This window comes from Bacillus rossius, chromosome 6, assembly GCF_032445375.1.
Source record: "Bacillus rossius redtenbacheri isolate Brsri chromosome 6, Brsri_v3, whole genome shotgun sequence".
NCBI classification, from domain to species: domain Eukaryota; kingdom Metazoa; phylum Arthropoda; class Insecta; order Phasmatodea; family Bacillidae; genus Bacillus; species Bacillus rossius.
Window position 1 is genome coordinate 32,411,490 of NC_086334.1, and position 25,416 is coordinate 32,436,905.

Genomic DNA, 25,416 nt, shown 5'->3' on the forward strand with positions numbered 1-25,416 from the left:
AGAAATGTTTATGACGGACGTGAGGATCGTAGTGAGTCCGGCCCAGTTCTCGTGAGACGGCGCACGGACGGGGGATACTTGGGGGACGGCGAGTATCTGGGAGACCGCGGGTACCTGGGAGACCGCGGGTACCTGGGGGACCACGGGTACCTAGGGGACGGCAGGTACTTGGGGGACCACGGGTACTTGGGGGACGGCAGGTACTTGGGGAACCACGGGTACTTGGGGGACGGCGGGTACCTGAGGGACCATGGGTACCTGGGGGACGACTGGTTACCTGGGGGACCACGGGTACCTGGGGACCACGGGTACTTGGGGGACGGCGGGTACTTGAGGGACCACGGGTACTTGGGGGACGGCAGGTACCTGGGGAACCACGGGTACTTGGGGGACGGCGGGTACCTGAGGGACCATGGGTACCTGGGGGACGACTGGTTACCTGGGGGACCACGGGTACCTGGGGACCACGGGTACCTGGGGACCACGGGTACTTGGGGGACGGCGGGTACTTGAGGGACCACGGGTACTTGGGGGACGGCAGGTACTTGGGGAACCACGGGTACTTGGGGGACCACGGGTACTTGGGGGACGGCGAGTACCCGGGGCACGCGCGCGGACCGCGGCGGGACTGCTCGCACAACGCAAGCACGCGCGGACCGACGAGAGGTCGCCGACCTTCCCTCGCCGCCCGCCGCGGACACAGGAGCTGTTTCCGGGTTGCTGTCACAACTTGGGAAAACACTCTACTTTCGAACACACAACCTGGGAAGCAAACGACTCTGAAACACACACAACTTTCAAGCAAAAAACATTTTTCAGAAAACGCACAACACAGAAATGCGAACATAAGAAAAATAATAATTTAGAACACATGATTTAAGTTATTAGGTTTAACCTGCGATTGTTTTAAATCGTCGCACTAGTGATAGTTCCTAAGTTGTGTCTTTCTAAACTATGACAGTTTTGCGTTGGACGTTTCCAGGTTATGTGTGGTTATAATCTTTTGGTTGGTATATCTACCAATTATAAGTCCATGAAATACTATATACATCCCGAAATTTTTGATATTTTCTTCTCGTCGACACAAACCTGGACTGTGGGTGGATGAATCGGCCGTAGTTTATTGTGGTTGCGGAGAGGGGGAATCAAGAATTTGCATGGAGTGATCTCGAAAGACAACGATAAACAGAAATCAGGATGGCGGGTTCGGTGTTCGAGGTAGGGTCCTTCTGAATGCTGTTCCAGTGTATTACCACTCGTCCTAGCATGCAGGAAGTTGCGACGTACCTCTTTCCACGTAAACATTCCCCTACCGCTACATCCTACGTCACAACTCAACAATTCATGTGTGAGAGATACCTTGACTCACCACATAGCTTCTGTTGTTGAAGTGCTACCAAGTCGTTTTGCACAATCGACAGCGCAACGTGACGCAATCAAATTGTTTAAACACACGAAGCTCGCAGTCTCAGCAACTTCCAGGGAACATAACAGTCGCGAACTGTCATTCCGCCACGGAGCTGGGAACACACAATGTGCCATTAAATTCCATAACTTTAACGAAGTGATAACTGCGCGCACCAACCAGCACTCGTGTTTATGACAGCTCTACTGCCAAACAGACCGTTCAGTGTTGCGCCAACAAATATTTCACTTTGAATATCACGTGCACACTCTGTCTCCCACGCCATTTTGATTTTTTTAAATTTTTTTTCGTATTATTTTTATTTAAAGTCATTTTTTAAATTTATTTTTCTGTCACAAATAATTTCAACTGTGCAAAATAGTGGGTGTAAATGTTCGCGCAAGTCTTCGTAATTATCAGCACTTGCGCGCCTTTCACACCCATTATATTACGCTAAGTGAATAACTGTTGAAAATTTTTCTGACAGAACAACAGATGCAAGGGATGTATTGAGTTAAAATATTACAAATAGCATTTAAATAAAAGTAATGACGAATAAGTGAAAAATAAAGTCAGCGTGCCGCGGGGAACCGAGTCTCAAGTTATCGAGAGCGCAGTTCCACTTGCACCTGGCGCATGATTACATACCTGCAGATTTCCCGTTATTATTGGCACAGAACAGAGTGAAAACTGATGTATATTTTAAAAGCACATGTCTTGATCGGGGTTATGTTATGTTTTATACGTCATAAAACTACATTTTTATTAATTCACAAGAACTAACAATCTAAAGAATAGTGTACGCAATGGAGGTTCAAATCGGAGATTCAGATTTGTTACAATCCTAGCGGCGGAAAACACGCGAAGAGACTTAAAGTTTGCTGACGCTCTGCTGTATTCGTTATTCCTCCCCCCCCCCTCTTCGTCATCGAGCGCCCCACTCTCGAACGTTGCACTTTTAGTTACGCTCTCGTGAGTCATCGCCTGGTTTTACCCCTACCGACTGTAAAGAAGTTTCATCAAGTCGTGTCTCTGGCCGCTGGCTGCCCCTGCACTGGCCGGTCACTGGGTCTCGCGGTCCGCGTTCCACGCATGGTTGGGCCGCGACACGCTCGCGCGCGCCGCCTGTCCGTGACCTTGCCGCGGCTCTTGGTCAGTCGACCAGCCCGCGGACAATCGATCAGCTCTCTGACAATCGACCAGCTCGCTGACAATCGACCAGAACGCTGACAATATGTCCAACCGGTGACGATCTACCGACCGCCCACAATCGACGAGACTACTGTCAATCGACCAGCCCGCTGACAATCGACCAGACCACTGACAATCGACCAGCTCGCTGACAATCGACCAGCACGCTGGCAATATGTCCAACCGGTGACGATCTACCGACCGCCGACAATCGACGAGATTACTGTTAATCGACCAGCCCGCTGACAATCGACCAGACCGCTGACAATCGACCAGCCCGCTGACAATCGACCAGCCCGCTGACAATCGACCAGCTCGCTGACAATCGACCAGCTCGCTGACAATCGACCAGAACGCTGACAATATGTCCAACCGGTGACGATCTACCGACCGCCCACAATCGACGAGACTACTGTCAATCGACCAGCCCGCTGACAATCGACCAGACCACTGACAATCGACCAGCACGCTGAAAATCGACCAGCCCGCCGACAATCGACCAACCACCGTCAATCGACCAGCCTCCGAAAAAAGATCAGCCCGCCGACTGACTCATCGTCGTCGTAGTTACTTGCAGCAAGCAAACCTTCTGGCGTGTCACACGATCTAACTACCTTATGTTTAAAATATTACCACGATACTGTAAACTAAAAACAAATAGGAAAAAAATTGCCGGCCATTTTTTTTTTTGTCAATGCACATCCTGCCAAACATTTTGTGTTGACTGCAAAACAATCAAACAATCTCGTAATGTTCCCAAAGAGGCATATTAGAATTAGTTCTTGCTGTGATTTTGCGGACGGCCAGTAAAAGTGTTAAACCAATCGTTGTGCGACCCAGCCAAAAGAACGGAAAGCACATCTGACCTCGGTATCGGTGAATCTAGCCTGACGTGAAAAAAGAAAGCGCGAAATAATTTTTGGCTCTTCTAAAGTAGATGTATTTGGTTCATTCTGGGGCAGGGGCTGGGGGCTGGGGATCGGGGATCCGATCATGCCACCTTACGGCTTCGCTTCATCACCCATGTTGGATTACGTCACTTCCGCCAGCCATACACGCACGAAAAAGTGTCCCGTTACGTTCATCAGCCATGTACGCACGAAAAAATGTCCCGTTACGACGGACAGACCAGCTCGCCAGGACGTCTCGCTATGAAAAGTATTAGGCGGTAATAAACAGCCAGGAGGTAACGAATATAAGCCTACTTCTACACGTGTTATGAACGCCGGATACATATGGCCAGGCAACCGTGTGTTTTGGCGCGCTCTACTTCCACGACGCGCAACGGCACCGGCAAGTTTTTATTACTACCTCCTCTCAAGTTCTGATCTCCTAATACTTCACAGCAGAGAAGCGCTGTTGGTCGGAGCCCGTAGGTACTTCCTTCGCACGCCTAACCTAACCTAACCTAAACTAACCTAACCTAACCTAATCCATATGCTAATCTATGCTAACCTAACCTAACCTAACCTAACCTAAACTAACCTAACCTAACCTAAACTAACCTAACCTAACCTAACCTAACCTAATCCATATGCTAATCTATGCTAACCTAACCTAACCTAACCTAACCTAAACTAAACTAAACTAAAATAAACTAAACTAAACTAAACTAAACTAAACTAAACTAAACTAAACTAAACTAAACTTAACCTAACCTAACCTAACCTAACCTAACCTAACCTAATCCATATGCTAATCTATGCTAACCTAACCTAACCTAACCTAAACTAAACTAAACTAAACTAAACTAACCTAACCTAATCCATATGCTAATCTATGCAAACCTAACCTAACCTAAACTAAACTAACCTAACCTAACCTAACCTAATCCATATGCTAATCTATGCAAACCTAACCTAACCTAAACTAAACTAAACTAACCTAACCTAATCCATATGCTAATCTATGCTAACCTAACCTAACCTAACCTAACCTAAACTAAACTAAACTAAACTAAACCAAACCTAACCTAACCTAACCTAACCTAAACTATACTAAACTAAACTAAACTAACCTAACCTAATCCATATGCTAATCTATGCTAACCTAACCTAACCTAACCTAACCTAAACTAAACTAAACTAAACCTAACCTAACCTAACCTACCCAAACCTAACCTAACCTAACCTAACCTAACCTAATCCATATGCTAATCTATGCTAACCTAACCTAACCTAACCTAATCCATATGCTAATCTATGCTAACCTAACCTAATCCATATGCTAATCTATGCTAACCTAACCTAATCCATGCCAATCTATGCTAATCCATGTCAATCTATGCCAATCCGTATGCCAATCTATGCTAATTCGTATACCAATCTATGCTAACCTGTATGCCAATCTATGCTAATCCGTATGTCAATCTATGCTAATCCATATGTTAATCCATGCTAATCCATTTGCCATTTTGTATTTCTAGTAATTTCCACCAACTTCGAATCATGTCGTCACCATTGCAATTTTCGTTACGGTCGCCATCTTGAAAATCCGCAATTTTTATGTTAGAAAATCGGGAAAAATTTTAAAAATCATTAAAAAAATTAAATAATCGAATTAAATAAAAATCTTAAAAACCACTGTTGCAGTTATTGTTACGGTCGACATCTTGGATTATATAAATGTTGCATATTTCGTTACACCCGCCATCTTGGTTGAGTACCATATCATTCTTACACTTTTCGTTAAGACCGCCATATTGGGTCCTATTAATGTTACAATTATCGTTATGGTCGCCATCTTTAAATTTAGACACCATCTTGAAAATCTTTATTTATTATACGATTTTAATGAAAAAAAAAGTTCAAAATTCATCAAAAAATTAACTTCATAGAATTCTGTTTATATCGATTCCCGTCCTTGATTCGAAACCGGCGAGGGCAAAAAATATAAAATCAACAGATCCTTCCTCCACAGAAGCCACCTTCAGACTGACCTACCTCCACCAATAACAAGGTATTTACCATCAGCTGGTATGACGTCACCACACCTTTGACCTTGACCTTGACCTTTGACCTTGACCTTGAAATTTAACCTTAACCTTGAAATTTGACCTCGACATTGATCTTTGACTTTGACCTTGATGTCCATCACGGATCCGTCATTTTATGTTCAGTACATGCTAGCGGTCATTGCCACCATCATGTTTTCGTCTGCTGGAGGTCACCATATTGTGTGTACTTGTCTTACCATCATGCAAATTCTATTCTAACATGCTACAGTGCAGTAATAATTTATTATTGCTGAGGTGCCCACCATCTTGAAATTTGACCGCCATGTTGAAATCATGTAATTATTTAGTTAGAAATGCGGGAAAAATTCCAATAGTCTCCGAAAAAATCAATTATTAATTTACAAATTGAATCGATGGATCCATGTCCACGGTTAGATTCTTGACCAGTGACAGTTGTAACTAATTATTAAATAAATTTTAAATTCTTTTTTCCGTTACCTTTCGCGGAGTTTATTAATCATAAGTCAATATACCTAACCAAAGAATTAATACAGTGACGATAAGCCTATCATGAAAGTCTAATTTTTGAATAATCTGAATAACCTATAAGCCGTTCATGTACAAAACCGCACATAAAGAACAATTGTCTTCAGTCCATGAGACCGAGTCATGTCATTATCAGACGTATAGGCTAGTCATTTCAGGACCACATGACCTTCGTCGTTAGCTAATTATATTCAATTAATCCATCGTGACATTTTTATACATTCTAAAGGAGCAAGTAACCTTGAAAAATATTTTAGTAACACCAAGAGGTGATAAACTAGTAAATATTCAATCACTACATTTTGTACTACGCGCAATCAACAAAAAGGAAGCACCATCAACGAAAAGACAGCACCACCAACGAAAAGGCAGCACCGACTACGAAAAGGCAGCACATTTGGAAGCACCGACTACGAAAAGGCAGCACATTTGGCAGCACCGACAACGAAAAGGCAGCACATTTGGAAGCACCGACAACGAAAAGGCAGCACATTTGGAAGCACCATCATCGAAAAGGCAGCACATTTGGAAGCTCCATCAACAAAAAAAGGCAAAAAGGAAGCACAAGTTACGAGATCTAAGTCTTAGTTAGAAATCAGAATACAAGAAATAAAAACATTAAATTCTTATAATTTAAATTATTTATTTTATTGCTTTACATTATACAAATGCAAGTAAAACAAGCCATTATTGTATGTAGCCAGCATTCCTCAGTTCCTTGAGTATGAAGGATATTTCTTTGATGCACGAATAGTTTCCTGCACAAAGCGAACCATGTAAAAGTCTTAGCCGGTCAACCAATATGTTTGGATCTTTCCATGATGTGTAATCAATCTCTTCTACCACCATCTTCCTTGCACCTTTATAAATATTACGATCTCTGGTGTCTTCCGTTTTACCACCAACCTCAGGGTAACTTTCATGTTTGAGACGGTGATCATCACAAGCTTGATCAGATTTATTTAATATATCACGTCGTTTCCACCGTTTCGGTCTCAGGACACCGCCACATTCTTCGATCTTGGCAGCTTTAGGTGTTTCATCATAGTCTATGTCTTTGTCAACAGCCTCAGAGTCACTGTAACATCACACGGAAAAGTTCAGAACTCCAATTCGCTGTGAAACCTTTCTCAAAGACACCTTTCTGCTTGGAGATTCTCACAATGTCACCAACATTAGCTTTATGCTTGCGTGTATCTTTCTTATTCGTGTTGGTGAATACAGTCCCAAGCAGACGATCATCCTTTACATCTGTCGATGGTACATCCTCCATCGAGTACGACGTTAAAGTCGGTAAAGATGCCATCGAAGTCTCAAGAACAGGCAGTTACGCGACTTATGCACCAGAAGAAACAAACTAGGTGATCCGTACACCGTCGACGGCAGTAACAAATTGGGCGTCCTGCTGTCTAGGACTCGTTTTTATACATTAACCGGTTTGAATAATACGCTAGTCAAATCAAGAACAATTTACTAAAATACTAGAGTCAAAACAACATTAAAAAAATAGAAGTACCATCAACAAAAAAGGCAGCAAATTTGGAAGCACCGACTACGAAAAGGCAGCACATTTGGAAGCACCGACAACGAAAAGGCAGCACATTTGGCAGCACCGACAACGAAAAGGCAGCACATTTGGAAGCACCGACTACGAAAAGGCAGCACATTTGGAAGCACAGACTACGAAAAGGCAGCACATTTGGAAGCACCGACTACGAAAAGGCAGCACATTTGGAAGCACAGACTACGAAAAGGCAGCACATTTGGAAGCACCGACTAAGAAAAGGCAGCACATTCGGCAGAACCGACAACGAAAAGGCAGCACATTTGGCAGCACCGACAACGAAAAGGCAGCACATTTGGAAGCACCGACTACGAAAAGGCAGCACATTTGGAAGCACCGAATACGAAAAGGTAGCACATTTGACAGCACCGACAACGAAAAGGCAGCACATTTGGAAGCACCGACTACGAAAAGGCAGCACATTTGTAAACACCATCAACAAAAAGGAAGCACAATCGGAAGCACATTCATAGAAAAGGAAGCACAATCGGAAGCACAATCACAAAAAGGAAGCACATTTGGAAGCACAATCCACAAAAAGGAAGCACATTTGGAAGCACATTCAACGAAAAAGGAAGCACAATCATATAAACAACGCACAATCGGAAGCACAATCAACAAAAAGGAAGCACAATCGGAAGCACATTCATAGAAAAGGAAGCACAATCGGAAGCACAATCACAAAAAGGAAGCACATTTGGAAGCACAATCACAAAAAGGAAGCACATTTGGAAGCACAATCCACAAAAAGGAAGCACATTTGGAAGCACATTCAACGAAAAAGGAAGCACAATCATAGAAACAACGCACAATCGGAAGCACAATCAACAAAAAGGAAGCACATTTTGGAAGCACCATCAACAAAAAGGAAGCACATTTTGGAAGCACCATCAAAAAGGCAGCACATTTTGGAAGCACAATCAAAAAAGGCAGCACATTTGGAAGCACCATCAACAAAAGAAGGAAGCACATTTTGGAAGCACAATCAAAAAAGGCAGCACATTTGGTAACACAAGTTACGAGAACTAAGTCTTAGTTAGAAATCAGAATGCAAGAAATAAAAACATTAAATTTTTACTTTTAATATTTAATTTATTTCTTAAGATTATACAAATAGAAGTAAAATAAGCCATTATTGTATGTAGCCAGCTTTCCTCAGTTCTTCGAGTATGAAGGATATTTCTTTTATGCACGAATAGTTTCCTGCACAAAGCGAGCCATGTAGAAGTCTTAGCCGGTCAACCAATATGTTTGGATCTTTCCACGATGTGTAATCAATCTCTTCTACCACCATCTCACTTGCTTGTTTATTATAAATACTTTTAATATCACAATCGTCCCCGTGATCATAATAAGCGTTATCAGATTTATTTATTATAACACATCGTTTCCATCGTTTCGGTCTCAGGACACCGTTGCATTCTTCGATCTTGTCAGCTTTAGGTGCTTCATCACAGTCTATGCTTTTGTCAACGGCCTCAGAGTCACTGTTACAATCACTGTAGAAGACATCCTCTTCACCCAGATTACCATATGAATTCGATATCGATGATGTCGAAGTGCCATTATCGTCTTCATGCTTCCTTTTTAGGAGTCCATCATTTTTACAAAGTAAGAAAGATCTACTTGAATTCGACTGGAATGTATTCTCACTTTTCACGTTAAGGATTCTTCCATTGTCTTCATTCTTCCATAAATCATCATCGTCCTTCAATTTAAGTTCTTCGTCGAGATCGGAAGAGCCACGAACATAATCTCTCTCAAGACAAGGAAAATTATTGTCGTAATGCAGATCACTATTCCTTAGTCTAGTAGATCCATCGTTGTACTCTGGCTTGTACGCAGGCTTAACGTTACAAGTTCTGTCATGTCTTTTTAAGCTCTCTCTCCGCGTAAACGACTTGTTACATCGAACGCAACTTATCATATTGCGTAGTGGATTTTTAACACAGTCATTCTTCTGGTGTTGTCTTCCATTCTTTCTCAAGATAAATTCTTTGCTGCAAAACTTACACCTGTGTCCTTTCGATACAGCGACAGACACCGAATCAGGATTCATATTAGTTACTGTGACTAATGTTAGATACAAACAGACAGTTTTCCAATTGGAACCATTACTTAAATATAATTTTTTAAATATTTCTTAAGCGAGAGTTATCTCATGCAAAGGTACTTGTTGTAAGTAGTTCTGCTTTTCAACAACAGATGACACCACGTATTGCTTGCAGGTAAATATTATTTATTTCTTTCATGCGGGATGCAGGATTCTCACTAACGATCGCAATACAGGGATGGCATCGCTAGACTCCAAGGAGAAGGTAGTTTGTTCATCCAGTTAGTGTTTCTCAGATTTCTCAGGGTATATATTATTATTATATGACTGAATAATGATTTTTTTTAAAATTCCACCTAATAAAAATAAAATAGAAGCACTCAGAGAAAACCATCAGGGATGATGTCGTTTATAAACATCATAAATTACCAATTTTTTTTAAAAAATTCCAAATTTAATTCTGATTAAGCAAAGAGTTCACAAGCCCGCTTGTGCTAGAACTCTCATGTTGCTTAAGCAAAGAGTTCACAAGCCCGCTTGTGCTAGAACTCTCATGTTGCTTAATCAGAATTAAATTTGGAATTTTTTAAAAAAAATTGGTAATTTATGATGTTTATAAACGACATCATCCCTGATGGTTTTCTCTGAGTGCTTCTATTTTATTTTTATTAGGTGGAATTTTAAAAAAAATCATTATTCAGTCATATAATAATAATATATACCCTGAGAAATCTGAGAAACACTAACTGGATGAACAAACTACCTTCTCCTTGGAGTCTAGCGATGCCATCCCTGTATTGCGATCGTTAGTGAGAATCCTGCATCCCGCATGAAAGAAATAAATAATATTTACCTGCAAGCAATACGTGGTGTCATCTGTTGTTGAAAAGCAGAACTACTTACAACAAGTACCTTTGCATGAGATAACTCTCGCTTAAGAAATATTTAAAAAATTATATTTAAGTAATGGTTCCAATTGGAAAACTGTCTGTTTGTATCTAACATTAGTCACAGTAACTAATATGAATCCTGATTCGGTGTCTGTCGCTGTATCGAAAGGACACAGGTGTAAGTTTTGCAGCAAAGAATTTATCTTGAGAAAGAATGGAAGACAACACCAGAAGAATGACTGTGTTAAAAATCCACTACGCAATATGATAAGTTGCGTTCGATGTAACAAGTCGTTTACGCGGAGAGAGAGCTTAAAAAGACATGACAGAACTTGTAACGTTAAGCCTGCGTACAAGCCAGAGTACAACGATGGATCTACTAGACTAAGGAATAGTGATCTGCATTACGACAATAATTTTCCTTGTCTTGAGAGAGATTATGTTCGTGGCTCTTCCGATCTCGACGAAGAACTTAAATTGAAGGACGATGATGATTTATGGAAGAATGAAGACAATGGAAGAATCCTTAACGTGAAAAGTGAGAATACATTCCAGTCGAATTCAAGTAGATCTTTCTTACTTTGTAAAAATGATGGACTCCTAAAAAGGAAGCATGAAGACGATAATGGCACTTCGACATCATCGATATCGAATTCATATGGTAATCTGGGTGAAGAGGATGTCTTCTACAGTGATTGTAACAGTGACTCTGAGGCCGTTGACAAAAGCATAGACTGTGATGAAGCACCTAAAGCTGACAAGATCGAAGAATGCAACGGTGTCCTGAGACCGAAACGATGGAAACGATGTGTTATAATAAATAAATCTGATAACGCTTATTATGATCACGGGGACGATTGTGATATTAAAAGTATTTATAATAAACAAGCAAGTGAGATGGTGGTAGAAGAGATTGATTACACATCGTGGAAAGATCCAAACATATTGGTTGACCGGCTAAGACTTCTACATGGCTCGCTTTGTGCAGGAAACTATTCGTGCATAAAAGAAATATCCTTCATACTCGAAGAACTGAGGAAAGCTGGCTACATACAATAATGGCTTATTTTACTTCTATTTGTATAATCTTAAGAAATAAATTAAATATTAAAAGTAAAAATTTAATGTTTTTATTTCTTGCATTCTGATTTCTAACTAAGACTTAGTTCTCGTAACTTGTGTTACCAAATGTGCTGCCTTTTTTGATTGTGCTTCCAAAATGTGCTTCCTTCTTTTGTTGATGGTGCTTCCAAATGTGCTGCCTTTTTTGATTGTGCTTCCAAAATGTGCTGCCTTTTTGATGGTGCTTCCAAAATGTGCTTCCTTTTTGTTGATGGTGCTTCCAAAATGTGCTTCCTTTTTGTTGATTGTGCTTCCGATTGTGCGTTGTTTCTATGATTGTGCTTCCTTTTTCGTTGAATGTGCTTCCAAATGTGCTTCCTTTTTGTGGATTGTGCTTCCAAATGTGCTTCCTTTTTGTGATTGTGCTTCCAAATGTGCTTCCTTTTTGTGATTGTGCTTCCGATTGTGCTTCCTTTTCTATGAATGTGCTTCCGATTGTGCTTCCTTTTTGTTGATTGTGCTTCCGATTGTGCGTTGTTTATATGATTGTGCTTCCTTTTTCGTTGAATGTGCTTCCAAATGTGCTTCCTTTTTGTGGATTGTGCTTCCAAATGTGCTTCCTTTTTGTGATTGTGCTTCCGATTGTGCTTCCTTTTCTATGAATGTGCTTCCGATTGTGCTTCCTTTTTGTTGATGGTGTTTACAAATGTGCTGCCTTTTCGTAGTCGGTGCTTCCAAATGTGCTGCCTTTTCGTTGTCGGTGCTGTCAAATGTGCTACCTTTTCGTATTCGGTGCTTCCAAATGTGCTGCCTTTTCGTAGTCGGTGCTTCCAAATGTGCTGCCTTTTCGTTGTCGGTGCTGCCAAATGTGCTGCCTTTTCGTTGTCGGTTCTGCCGAATGTGCTGCCTTTTCTTAGTCGGTGCTTCCAAATGTGCTGCCTTTTCGTAGTCTGTGCTTCCAAATGTGCTGCCTTTTCGTAGTCGGTGCTTCCAAATGTGCTGCCTTTTCGTAGTCTGTGCTTCCAAATGTGCTGCCTTTTCGTAGTCGGTGCTTCCAAATGTGCTGCCTTTTCGTTGTCGGTGCTGCCAAATGTGCTGCCTTTTCGTTGTCGGTGCTTCCAAATGTGCTGCCTTTTCGTAGTCGGTGCTTCCAAATTTGCTGCCTTTTTTGTTGATGGTACTTCTATTTTTTTAATGTTGTTTTGACTCTAGTATTTTAGTAAATTGTTCTTGATTTGACTAGCGTATTATTCAAACCGGTTAATGTATAAAAACGAGTCCTAGACAGCAGGACGCCCAATTTGTTACTGCCGTCGACGGTGTACGGATCACCTAGTTTGTTTCTTCTGGTGCATAAGTCGCGTAACTGCCTGTTCTTGAGACTTCGATGGCATCTTTACCGACTTTAACGTCGTACTCGATGGAGGATGTACCATCGACAGATGTAAAGGATGATCGTCTGCTTGGGACTGTATTCACCAACACGAATAAGAAAGATACACGCAAGCATAAAGCTAATGTTGGTGACATTGTGAGAATCTCCAAGCAGAAAGGTGTCTTTGAGAAAGGTTTCACAGCGAATTGGAGTTCTGAACTTTTCCGTGTGATGTTACAGTGACTCTGAGGCTGTTGACAAAGACATAGACTATGATGAAACACCTAAAGCTGCCAAGATCGAAGAATGTGGCGGTGTCCTGAGACCGAAACGGTGGAAACGACGTGATATATTAAATAAATCTGATCAAGCTTGTGATGATCACCGTCTCAAACATGAAAGTTACCCTGAGGTTGGTGGTAAAACGGAAGACACCAGAGATCGTAATATTTATAAAGGTGCAAGGAAGATGGTGGTAGAAGAGATTGATTACACATCATGGAAAGATCCAAACATATTGGTTGACCGGCTAAGACTTTTACATGGTTCGCTTTGTGCAGGAAACTATTCGTGCATCAAAGAAATATCCTTCATACTCAAGGAACTGAGGAATGCTGGCTACATACAATAATGGCTTGTTTTACTTGCATTTGTATAATGTAAAGCAATAAAATAAATAATTTAAATTATAAGAATTTAATGTTTTTATTTCTTGTATTCTGATTTCTAACTAAGACTTAGATCTCGTAACTTGTGCTTCCTTTTTGCCTTTTTTTGTTGATGGAGCTTCCAAATGTGCTGCCTTTTCGATGATGGTGCTTCCAAATGTGCTGCCTTTTCGTTGTCGGTGCTTCCAAATGTGCTGCCTTTTCGTTGTCGGTGCTGCCAAATGTGCTGCCTTTTCGTAGTCGGTGCTTCCAAATGTGCTGCCTTTTCGTAGTCGGTGCTGCCTTTTCGTTGGTGGTGCTGTCTTTTCGTTGATGGTGCTTCCTTTTTGTTGATTGCGCGTAGTACAAAATGTAGTGATTGAATATTTACTAGTTTATCACCTCTTGGTGTTACTAAAATATTTTTCAAGGTTACTTGCTCCTTTAGAATGTATAAAAATGTCACGATGGATTAATTGAATATAATTAGCTAACGACGAAGGTCATGTGGTCCTGAAATGACTAGCCTATACGTCTGATAATGACATGACTCGGTCTCATGGACTGAAGACAATTGTTCTTTATGTGCGGTTTTGTACATGAACGGCTTATAGGTTATTCAGATTATTCAAAAATTAGACTTTCATGATAGGCTTATCGTCACTGTATTAATTCTTTGGTTAGGTATATTGACTTATGATTAATAAACTCCGCGAAAGGTAACGGAAAAAAGAATTTAAAATTTATTTAATAATTAGTTACAACTGTCACTGGTCAAGAATCTAACCGTGGACTCAATCGATCCAATTTGTAAATTAATAATTGATTTTTTCGGAGACTATTGGAATTTTTCCCGCATTTCTAACTAAATAATTACATGATTTCAACATGGCGGTCAAATTTCAAGATGGTGGGCACCTCAGCAATAATAAATTATTACTGCACTGTAGCATGTTAGAATAGAATTTGCATGATGGTAAGACAAGTACACACAATATGGTGACCTCCAGCAGACGAAAACATGATGGTGGCAATGACCGCTAGCATGTACTGAACATAAAATGACGGATCCGTGATGGACATCAAGGTCAAAGTCAAAGATCAATGTCGAGGTCAAATTTCAAGGTTAAGGTTAAATTTCAAGGTCAAGGTCAAAGGTCAAGGTCAAGGTCAAAGGTGTGGTGACGTCATACCAGCTGATGGTAAATACCTTGTTATTGGTGGAGGTAGGTCAGTCTGAAGGTGGCTTCTGTGGAGGAAGGATCTGTTGATTTTATATTTTTTGCCCTCGCCGGTTTCGAATCAAGGACGGGAATCGATATAAACAGAATTCTATGAAGTTAATTTTTTGATGAATTTTGAACTTTTTTTTTCATTAAAATCGTATAATAAATAAAGATTTTCAAGATGGTGTCTAAATTTAAAGATGGCGACCATAACGATAATTGTAACATTAATAGGACCCAATATGGCGGTCTTAACGAAAAGTGTAAGAATGATATGGTACTCAACCAAGATGGCGGGTGTAACGAAATATGCAACATTTATATAATCCAAGATGTCGACCGTAACAATAACTGCAACAGTGGTTTTTAAGATTTTTATTTAATTCGATTATTTAATTTTTTTAATGATTTTTAAAATTTTTCCCGATTTTCTAACATAAAAATTGCGGATTTTCAAGATGGCGACCGTAACGAAAATTGCAATGGTGACGACATGATTCGAAGTTGGTGGAAATTACTAGAAATACAAAATGGCAAATGGATTAGCATGGATTAACATATGGATTAGCATAGATTGACATACGGATTAGCATAGATTGGCATACAGGTTAGCATAGATTGGTATACGAATTAGCATAGATTGGCATACGGATTGGCATAGATTGACATGGATTAGCATAGATTGGCATGGATTAGGTTAGGTTAGCATAGATTAGCATATGGATTAGGTTAGGTTAGCATAGATTAGCATATGGATTAGGTTAGGTTAGGTTAGGTTAGCATAGATTAGCATATGGATTAGGTTAGGTTAGGTTAGGTTAGGTTAGGTTTGGGTAGGTTAGGTTAGGTTAGGTTTAGTTTAGTTTAGTTTAGGTTAGGTTAGGTTAGGTTAGGTTAGCATAGATTAGCATATGGATTAGGTTAGGTTAGTTTAGTTTAGTTTAGTATAGTTTAGGTTAGGTTAGGTTAGGTTAGGTTTGGTTTAGTTTAGTTTAGTTTAGTTTAGGTTAGGTTAGGTTAGGTTAGGTTAGCATAGATTAGCATATGGATTAGGTTAGGTTAGTTTAGTTTAGTTTAGGTTAGGTTAGGTTTGCATAGATTAGCATATGGATTAGGTTAGGTTAGGTTAGGTTAGTTTAGTTTAGGTTAGGTTAGGTTTGCATAGATTAGCATATGGATTAGGTTAGGTTAGTTTAGTTTAGTTTAGTTTAGTTTAGGTTAGGTTAGGTTAGGTTAGCATAGATTAGCATATGGATTAGGTTAGGTTAGGTTAGGTTAGGTTAGGTTAGGTTAAGTTTAGTTTAGTTTAGTTTAGTTTAGTTTAGTTTAGTTTAGTTTAGTTTAGTTTATTTTAGTTTAGTTTAGTTTAGGTTAGGTTAGGTTAGGTTAGGTTAGCATAGATTAGCATATGGATTAGGTTAGGTTAGGTTAGGTTAGGTTAGTTTAGGTTAGGTTAGGTTAGTTTAGGTTAGGTTAGGTTAGGTTAGGTTAGGTTAGCATAGATTAGCATATGGATTAGGTTAGGTTAGGTTAGTTTAGGTTAGGTTAGGTTAGGCGTGCGAAGGAAGTACCTACGGGCTCCGACCAACAGCGCTTCTCTGCTGTGAAGTATTAGGAGATCAGAACTTGAGAGGAGGTAGTAATAAAAACTTGCCGGTGCCGTTGCGCGTCGTGGAAGTAGAGCGCGCCAAAACACACGGTTGCCTGGCCATATGTATCCGGCGTTCATAACACGTGTAGAAGTAGGCTTATATTCGTTACCTCCTGGCTGTTTATTACCGCCTAATACTTTTCATAGCGAGACGTCCTGGCGAGCTGGTCTGTCCGTCGTAACGGGACATTTTTTCGTGCGTACATGGCTGATGAACGTAACGGGACACTTTTTCGTGCGTGTATGGCTGGCGGAAGTGACGTAATCCAACATGGGTGATGAAGCGAAGCCGTAAGGTGGCATGATCGGATCCCCGATCCCCAGCCCCCAGCCCCTGCCCCAGAATGAACCAAATACATCTACTTTCTAATAATTGGTTTTTGCTGAGACCAGAAAAAAAAATATCTTACTGTCAACGCAAAATATTTGTTTGGAGTTTGAATTGACAAAGGCGGACAAAAAAAAAAACTCTCCCCCAACCAACCCCCTCAAGTGTGTCGACGCTATGTGTGTGTAAGTTCGGTCTGATGACTTGGGTGGGATAAAGTAACAGGCGTTTGGAGAATCTTGACGTAATAATGGTAAATGTAGGTGTACCGATCAGAAGGTTGGGAGAAGACCTTCAGGCCTTCGAAGCTCGGCCCAACCTGTGACCGTGAGTCGACAGTGACGGGGCGTCACCGGTGGAGGGCGTGCGTGTGACGGGCTATATTAGTCCGTGGGCGTCGCCCCCCCTAGCAGCGAGCGGCGCGTGCGAGAGTTGCGTGCACGCCCCGTGCGTGTCACCTGCGGACACACGGCGCGGCAGCTGTCCTCGTCTCGGCCGGGATGTGTTTGTTCTGTGGCGAACGACGCACCGAACTACCTCGAGCCGGGTTTGTAAACCAACGCAAGAAACGCAAGACGTGTGTCGAGACACACGGCCGTTGGTTTATAACATGAAACATCAAAAGTCGGCGAGTCGCTCTTAGTGTAACGGATCGAAATGAAAACGAGACATTGACTGCGTACTAAAACAAATTTTTTTAAAATACAAAACAGAAACTGAATGGTGCTTTCTTGAATCGACGTGTCCACCGGTACAACAGCGGCAGAGGTGCTCGCGGAGTCTGCGTCGTTCGCTGAGCGCTGTGCCACTCTCCAGAGACAGTCTCTGTGCTCGGCGCCGGACACTGCGGCGCCCGTAACCTCCTCTTGCCAACGATAGGCCTGATTTATACACAGAGAAAAAGGTTTGTTTGAATCAAACAAATATTTTTTTTATATATGGCGAAACAGATATTTACTTGGCGGAACAAAATATTTTGTTAGTTTAACCAAACTCGGTAAGAAACGAAATTAATTTGTTACACCCAACCAAATATACAATTGAGTTGACAAAATCATTTTGTTGGGTCAACAGAATCTTTCCTACTACAAATTAATTGTTTGAATTAACAAAATATATTTATTTCGCCATATATAAACAAATATTTTGTTGAGGCAAACAATCCTTTCTCTCAGTGATATGTTCGCCTGGCTCTTTCACGGGCTGAGTCTGACATATTGTATTATAATACTTTATATTTTCGTATAAGTATTGTCCAAAATACACTATCTTTTTTTTGGCCTAAATCGATCGATCTAAATAAACTGTAATACAAAAAACACACGAATCACCGCATTAAAGTCGTGAGCTGCACTGAATAGAAAGGAACGAGAGCGCCGGTTTTGACCAATCGGCGCGGTTCCCCCTTCTCCGCCAACACTCCCCACCCGCGACGCAAGCTCAAGGTCGTATCACCGAGCTGATTATATACGCACTGTCATGGAACCGTGTCTCATGACGCGTCAGTTGCATGTGGCAGCCGCCAGGGGAGTGTAGCTGCGCGGTCACGCCGCTAGAGAGCAGTGTAGTCGCAGTCGCGCTCCGACACGGCCGAAAGGAAAGGTACTGTTCACTGTTGGGCAACATCATAAACCACCAGTACTTGCGGCTCTACGAGAGAATGGTTTCAACGTGTTCGGATGTAATCGAAATGCCTCGTCGCCTTGTCATCTTTCACAGTCCTTATTTTGTAAACCAGTGTTGTGTCAGCCTTCCCCTCGCATATTTGCAGTAGAATTTTTTTTTCTTAAACTTCCACTAACAATAAATAAATCTCGCTCACTCGTACTTTCAGTACCAGGACCAGACGGTGACTGACGCTTCGGCCGTCACCACGCCTGACGCACGTCAGGCGCGGCATGGGACTCGCACATGTAACTTAGGTTCACACCTCATAAATTCATCAGTACTCCCCCAGGCATATGATCCCTTTAGGGTGTGATCCTGGTTAGGAGAAAGATGGGTCTTTTACACGCCTGACACTGTTACCAGTGCCCAACATGGGTTCCGAGATTCGGGAAATAGATTCGCCATTTCCAATCGCGGCATGTTACTGGTGAGCGCACGGTCGAGAGGTTGAGGAGACTCGCACAGAGCACAGACGAGAGCAGCGGCTCTGAGTCACACGAGCTGGCTCGTAAACACGAGCGCGGCGGCCGGGCGACTGCCGATAACGCCGCTGGTGGTCGGAGGTCAAGGCGCCGCGTGCCAGGGGTATGACCTCGTGCCGGAGCCTCCAGCCAGACACGTCGCCACGTCTCCATCGGGGTCATGGGCGACGGGTGGACGGTGGACTAACGATGGTAGAGCGATGGAATGCGTGGGTGGGGTGAAAAAGCGAGTACGTCGTATACCGTGTATGATTAATTCTAAGGAATTAACTGACGTGATCTTTATAACAATTGGTAAACAGAACTTGTTTTTATTATTTAACAAAACAATCCCGTGGAAACAAGTTGCCACGAAATCGTTTGTAATACCACAAGAAAAATATTGTAAATTTGTGCTATGTAAATTTTTTGAACCATGGAAAAGATAATCTAATATAAAACGATTGGACTTTATTTAGTTTTATTGTTCTTATTTATCTTCGTAGTTAATACTGGAAAGCTATTCAGGGAAATGTCTACAAATATACTTGAACTGGGACAACACAAAGTATTCCTGGACAAGAATCCGAATACAGTATTTTGTGAACTTTAAAAAAAAAATAGAGATGCTTTAATTTAAATGCACGTATTTACACATATCTGTTTGTACATAATTATTTAATTTCCATTTACGATTTTTTTTTATATAATATTGGGCATGGTTTTGGTAAAAACTAACAATTGTGATACTGAAACAAGAATTTAGGTGCCTGCAATAGCTCAGCGCGTCATTTGAATCGCATCAAAAAGAACCCAAGAAAATGTACCAATCAATGTAGGGAAATTGGAAATTTAACTGACTCGATATTAGCAGTCCGAATTTACCTACTCGTAATAGTGCTACAAAATTTACTGCGTGCATATTCACATTTCTTTAATCTACAATATGAATAATTCTTAAGAAATATTAGCTTATTAAGTCCCTTATTTTAGCACTTACAAATATTTTTCTTTTGATGACCATCAAGCATAATATGAACACCTCAATACCACAAGAAAAATATTGTAAATTTGTGCTATGTAAATTTTTTGAACCATGGAAAAGATAATCTAATATAAAACGATTGGACTTTATTTAGTTTTATTGTTCTTATTTATCTTCGTAGTTAATACTGGAAAGCTATTCAGGGAAATGTCTACAAATATACTTGAACTGGGACAACACAAAGTATTCCTGGACAAGAATCCGAATACAGTATTTTGTGAACTTTAAAAAAAAAATAGAGATGCTTTAATTTAAATGCACGTATTTACACATATCTGTTTGTACATAATTATTTAATTTCCATTTACGGTTTTTTTATATATAATATTGGGCATGGTTTTGGTAAAAACTAACAATTGTGATACTGAAACAAGAATTTAGGTGCCTGCAATAGCTCAGCGCGTCATTTGAATCGCATCAAAAAGAACCCAAGAAAATGTACCAATCAATGTAGGGAAATTGGAAATTTAACTGACTCGATATTAGCAGTCCGAATTTACCTACTCGTAATAGTGCTACAAAATTTACTGCGTGCATATTCACATTTCTTTAATCTACAATATGAATAATTCTTAAGAAATATTAGCTTATTAAGTCCCTTATTTTAGCACTTACAAATATTTTTCTTTTGATGACCATCAAGCATAATATGAACACCTCACTAGTTTATATACAACAATCTCGCAATACACACAGAAGTAGTGAAAGAAAACACAAAGGGTTGGGTGTGGCGCTGGTGCACCAAAGACGAGAAAAACTTTCATCGGCTTTTGGCCACGTTTTCCCTTCCCCTTTAGCGAAATACCCGGGTGTAGCCAGACTCGGTGGGAGCACTTCTTGACCACTTCCAGCCGACGTATTTGCAGAGCTTTTTCAGCAGCAGAACTTGTTTGGGTGTACATCCATGTCGAGTGAGGCGGGATGATACGTGTGGAGCTAGCTGGTGTTTCTAGCGCACAAGACTCAGGACTGGCTTGCAGTCTACTCGTCGTGCATTGTACAACTATGAACTCTGAGCATTAAAACATAACATTAGTTGATGGATAAATTGAGATAAAGCAGTAATGCAAGTCCCCTTGAGCAATTTGAAAGATATAAACACTCTTCCGGGAATCGCGCGTTTCGGCCAGTTGTTTCACGTGGAGGCTGCGAGGCAGCGTCGCCCTCAACCGCCCGGCGATTTCAGGGCCGTTGCGTTGGCGGTCCTGGGGCCCTTTTTGTTTTGTGCCCGGCGTGTTCGCTCCAGCCCCCGGCGCGGCGGGGCGACGGGGAAACGGGTTCTCCGCGGAACCCAGTCGACAGTCCTGGCCGCGCCGCGGGAAAGTGGGTTGGTGGCCCATCTGGGGCGGAGGTCTTGGTGCGTCGGCGACGGGTCGTCGTCCGTGCGTTCGTTACCTTTCACCGCGCTCCCCGCAGGCCGTTCCCCACGGGGTCGTCTTCGACACCGCGCGCGTTCCCGCGGGTCCGAATGTAACCCCCCCCTTTACCCGGTCCGAGAGCACCAAGGACAGTATTTCACTGACAGATGCTTAGACGTCAAGTAACAGTACAAATAACTAGGGCCATGCATATTTCGCGAAAAAAATTCCGAGATTAGTTATAAGTTAAAACACTGTAGCATCATCTGTGTTTCGTCATTGGGTGAATTTCTTCCAGGTACTATGCCGATTGTTACAACACCGATCACAGCAATTCAGTGGGGAAGCAAGCGCGTCCTGAGTGGCTCGGTCAAACAAGACCATCGACTTCTCGAGCAGACGGCCCGCCAATCAAAAAGAAGAAACCGCCGATGCTGGTACACCTTGTTGCAGTCAAATGGGCGTTCAGGTTTATTCGCGAAAAATGCCTGCCCCTACAAATAACCTGAAAATTAACTTTGTACAATTAAAAAATATTTCATAATAACACTATATCCAAACATATATACGAGTCTCAATTCGACCGACTAACTTCCGCTTCAGGTTCATGACGACGACATATTAAATTGAAAACACGCTCACACACATATATTTATATAACACACATACATATATATATTTGACTTACGGTCAAAAGTACGTCACCAGCCTTGGGAATAACTTTATACCGCAAGTCGTATTATGTTTTCAAATTATTTTGTCGTGACGAAACTGCACCCGAAGTTTTTGTTCGAATTCAGACTTAAATATATCTATACAAAAAAATTAAAAAAACTAAATATTTGTACTTAAAAACAATGTAAGATATTGATAATCTTCACTAAGACAAATGAAATAACAGTGATGGGTAATACAAAGTTATTGCGGATTCACCCAACAAAAAAGTAGATTCCAAAAAAACATATACATATGCTTCTCTTGAAAGACTGTACCACATTTGTGTTGTCGTTCAGTGGATGACCCTGGGCCAGTAACAAACGAAGAGTGTTGGTGAGAGTCACAGTCCGCTGCAATATCGGGCAGATGTCACCTGTTCTTTGGCTATTGACTTGACGTCTTCACCGGTTAGTCTCTGATCTGACATTTCTCTTGTCGAGGCTTTCCATCCAGCCCGCATACTCCGCATGGAACTTGTGAGCCAGTAGCAGACCCAGCCCCGTGGTAAACGTATTTCAGTTTTAACCGGTGACGAAATTAATCCACGAATTTTTCCTTTCCCTACCAATCGTGTGCAACCCATTCCAAGGAGTATAAAGCCTCTGATATTGGTATTGGCCAATGAGTACACTAAAGTGGTTTTAGGTAGATGTCGAAGAAATACTACCTATTGTAGCCGTTAACATGGCGCGACTTGCGGAAAATTTGTGTTCAGTTTTTCGTTTCATGATCCAATTTTTGTTTGTTTGAAATAGGTACACATATACAAAGCATATCTATCTCTCTATATCTCTCAATATATCTACATGAATCTAAATATTTCTCTCTATCACACTATCCCTACATCTCTTCCTATATCTATATCTCGATCTATATATCGATATAAATCTCTATATCTCTATCTCTCTATCTCCATCCATCCATTTCTATCTGTATTAATCTATTTCCTTTGATCTCTATATATTTTTCTGTCTCTCTCTCTTTATGTCTCATCTATCTCTCGATTCGCGCCCCATCATTATTGTTCGGACCATAGAAATGAGGAACTATCATAAAATACTAATTCATAATTATCCGATAGGACTCGCGCACCACTTTGAATTTTGCTTTAAGGGTTAAGTTTATCTTCATGTTTCAAAGTTCAGGTGTGAAAAATTTCATCGAACTCGTATGACCGATGCGCGAACGCATAGAAGAAGAAACACAAACATTCTTTTTTATACACAAGGTAGCATGATCGAATCTAGCCCGAGCTGAAAATCCTTGAGCACTAGTTTGGTGTCCCTGAAGTGAGTTTACCGTTCATGTGACCAGAATCCGAAGTGAATTTCGATATATGTTTACAACTCACGTGAATGAAAATGAAGACGTCTCTCACCGGCCAAAACAAAATGTGTGCCATTCACATGGGGAAACTTATCTTTTTGTAAAACTAACTGCTATAAACTGAAAATAGAAAACTAGGCCACAGCACGAAGGCTACTTTCCCATGCAACTAATAAATCATGGAGGCATCATGTTGAAGAAACCAGTTGAGGTAGAAGTCGTCAGACTGGTTTTATACTTTGTCATGAATATTGATGGAATTTTGTTGGCTCATATTTCGCGGTAAATCTTTTTCCAGGTAGATCACCATAATGCTGTATTGTACAGTTCATAGTGTGTGTATTCTGAGCCGTCACTCAGTTTTACTTCGATGGAATATTCCTGTTTTTTACTGAGCACGGAATAATGTCACGAGAAAAAAAAAGATCTAGTTTTATACCGCATACGCAATTTCCCTTCAATACAGTATATCAAGCTATTTTCCTACATGGCTAAGCATATAAACAGCCAGTGTGAAAAAATAGCTGTTTAAAATACCATTTCAAACTGGTAAAATTCGCGGGTTCAGTGACTTCCAGGATAGACTCCACAATCCTCTGCATACTTGGGCAAACGTCGGCTGTTCATTGGCTGCTGACCTGTGAGGCGTCTCGACTGGGTAACTCGTGATTCGATACTTCTTTGATTGAGGTTATCTAATAGGCCTACAGTCCTCCAGATTAACAGTGAACACCAATAGCAGAAGAAGCACAAATGCATAATTATTTGAATTTTAGGGGATGAACATCATGTTATGAATACGCAAATTTTTCCGGACTGTGTACATAGATAACGTTTTGACATTTTAAGTCACTGAAGGTCGTGAAATAATTTTTTTTTAATTTGGCATTTATTTAAATTTACCAAATTTTGAATAAAATTTAATTTTTGTCTATAAGATAGTAATGAGTGAGGATGCTCTAAGTGGATTTGTAGTTTGGGGTAGAGACTTGTTAGTCTTGAACTAAATAAAGCCTAAAAACACATGACATGTTCGCGTCAAGTGTATTGAAAAAGGAAACGAATTTTCTTCATGTAGGACTTACAGGGTAGCCTGGCAGGCTATCTAGGCTTGAAATTGCTGTATTTTCTTGAGCCTTATTTATTCATTTGATCATTTGAACGCTGCCCTCGAGAGAAGAAACTCTCGTTTCAAATGACTTCAAATGTGATAAGTCCGTTCGGTAGACACGATTACTTCACGGGTTCATTGGTTAGCAAGGAAAAATACACCGTCTTCACGTCGGTGATTGGACTGCCAGTGTTCCTGACACGCCCTTGACTACCCTGAGCCAATCACGAACAATGAGACGCGAAGGAATGAACCATGTGTAACCCGCCAAATTATGCGTGTGATCTTTAGAGACCGGTAAATTTGCGGTTTCATTTCGTGATAGTCTGAAATTGAAATACACTCACACACACACACACACACACACCTTTCAGAGCTGATTTTGCTATTAGCTCTTTGTTAATCTGGATGACTATGGGCCAATTAGAAACCCTTAACCAAAGAAGTATCAAATCACAGGCAAGTCAGAAACCAAGGAACTGACGTTATCTGCCCGCGCATACAGAGAGGACTGTGTAGTCAGTCTATCCTACCATGAAGGTCACCGAAAACGCGAATTTTTCCCGTTCCTAGTGATCTTGTTAGCGATAGCCAACCAATGAGCATTTAAAAAAAGTCTATATATACCCATTGATTTACACTATGCTGGGAAGTGTTTGAAACCATTACGGTCCAATTGAAGACGTCGCAAAAACGTACAAAGTGTTTTTTGTTTACGCTCGTCGTCCCGGGTCAATCGGCAACGTGACGGACAGCGCGCATTGTGTTCGCGCCACTGCGGTATCAGGGAAGCATGCCGGCCACGGAGGTATTGCTCCCCGCGACGCTATCTTCTC

At 41.1% G+C, this 25,416-nt stretch overlaps 1 protein-coding gene across 2 annotated transcripts in view; it reads left to right on the forward strand.

Moving 5' to 3' along the window:
- The window catches only part of LOC134532988 (unconventional myosin IC), a 157,411-nt gene that overhangs the window by 11,180 nt on the left and 120,815 nt on the right, over positions 1 to 25,416 (forward strand). The window contains exon 1 of one of the 2 annotated variants that reach the window (XM_063370087.1): positions 18,390 to 18,496. The exons of the other annotated variant lie outside the window; for it this stretch is intronic. Within the exon in view, the coding sequence (XP_063226157.1) occupies positions 18,405 to 18,496 (92 nt within the window). The 5' untranslated portion in view covers positions 18,390 to 18,404. Of the gene's footprint in view, positions 1 to 18,389; positions 18,497 to 25,416 lie in introns of those variants that run through there. 2 annotated transcript variants of the gene reach the window in all.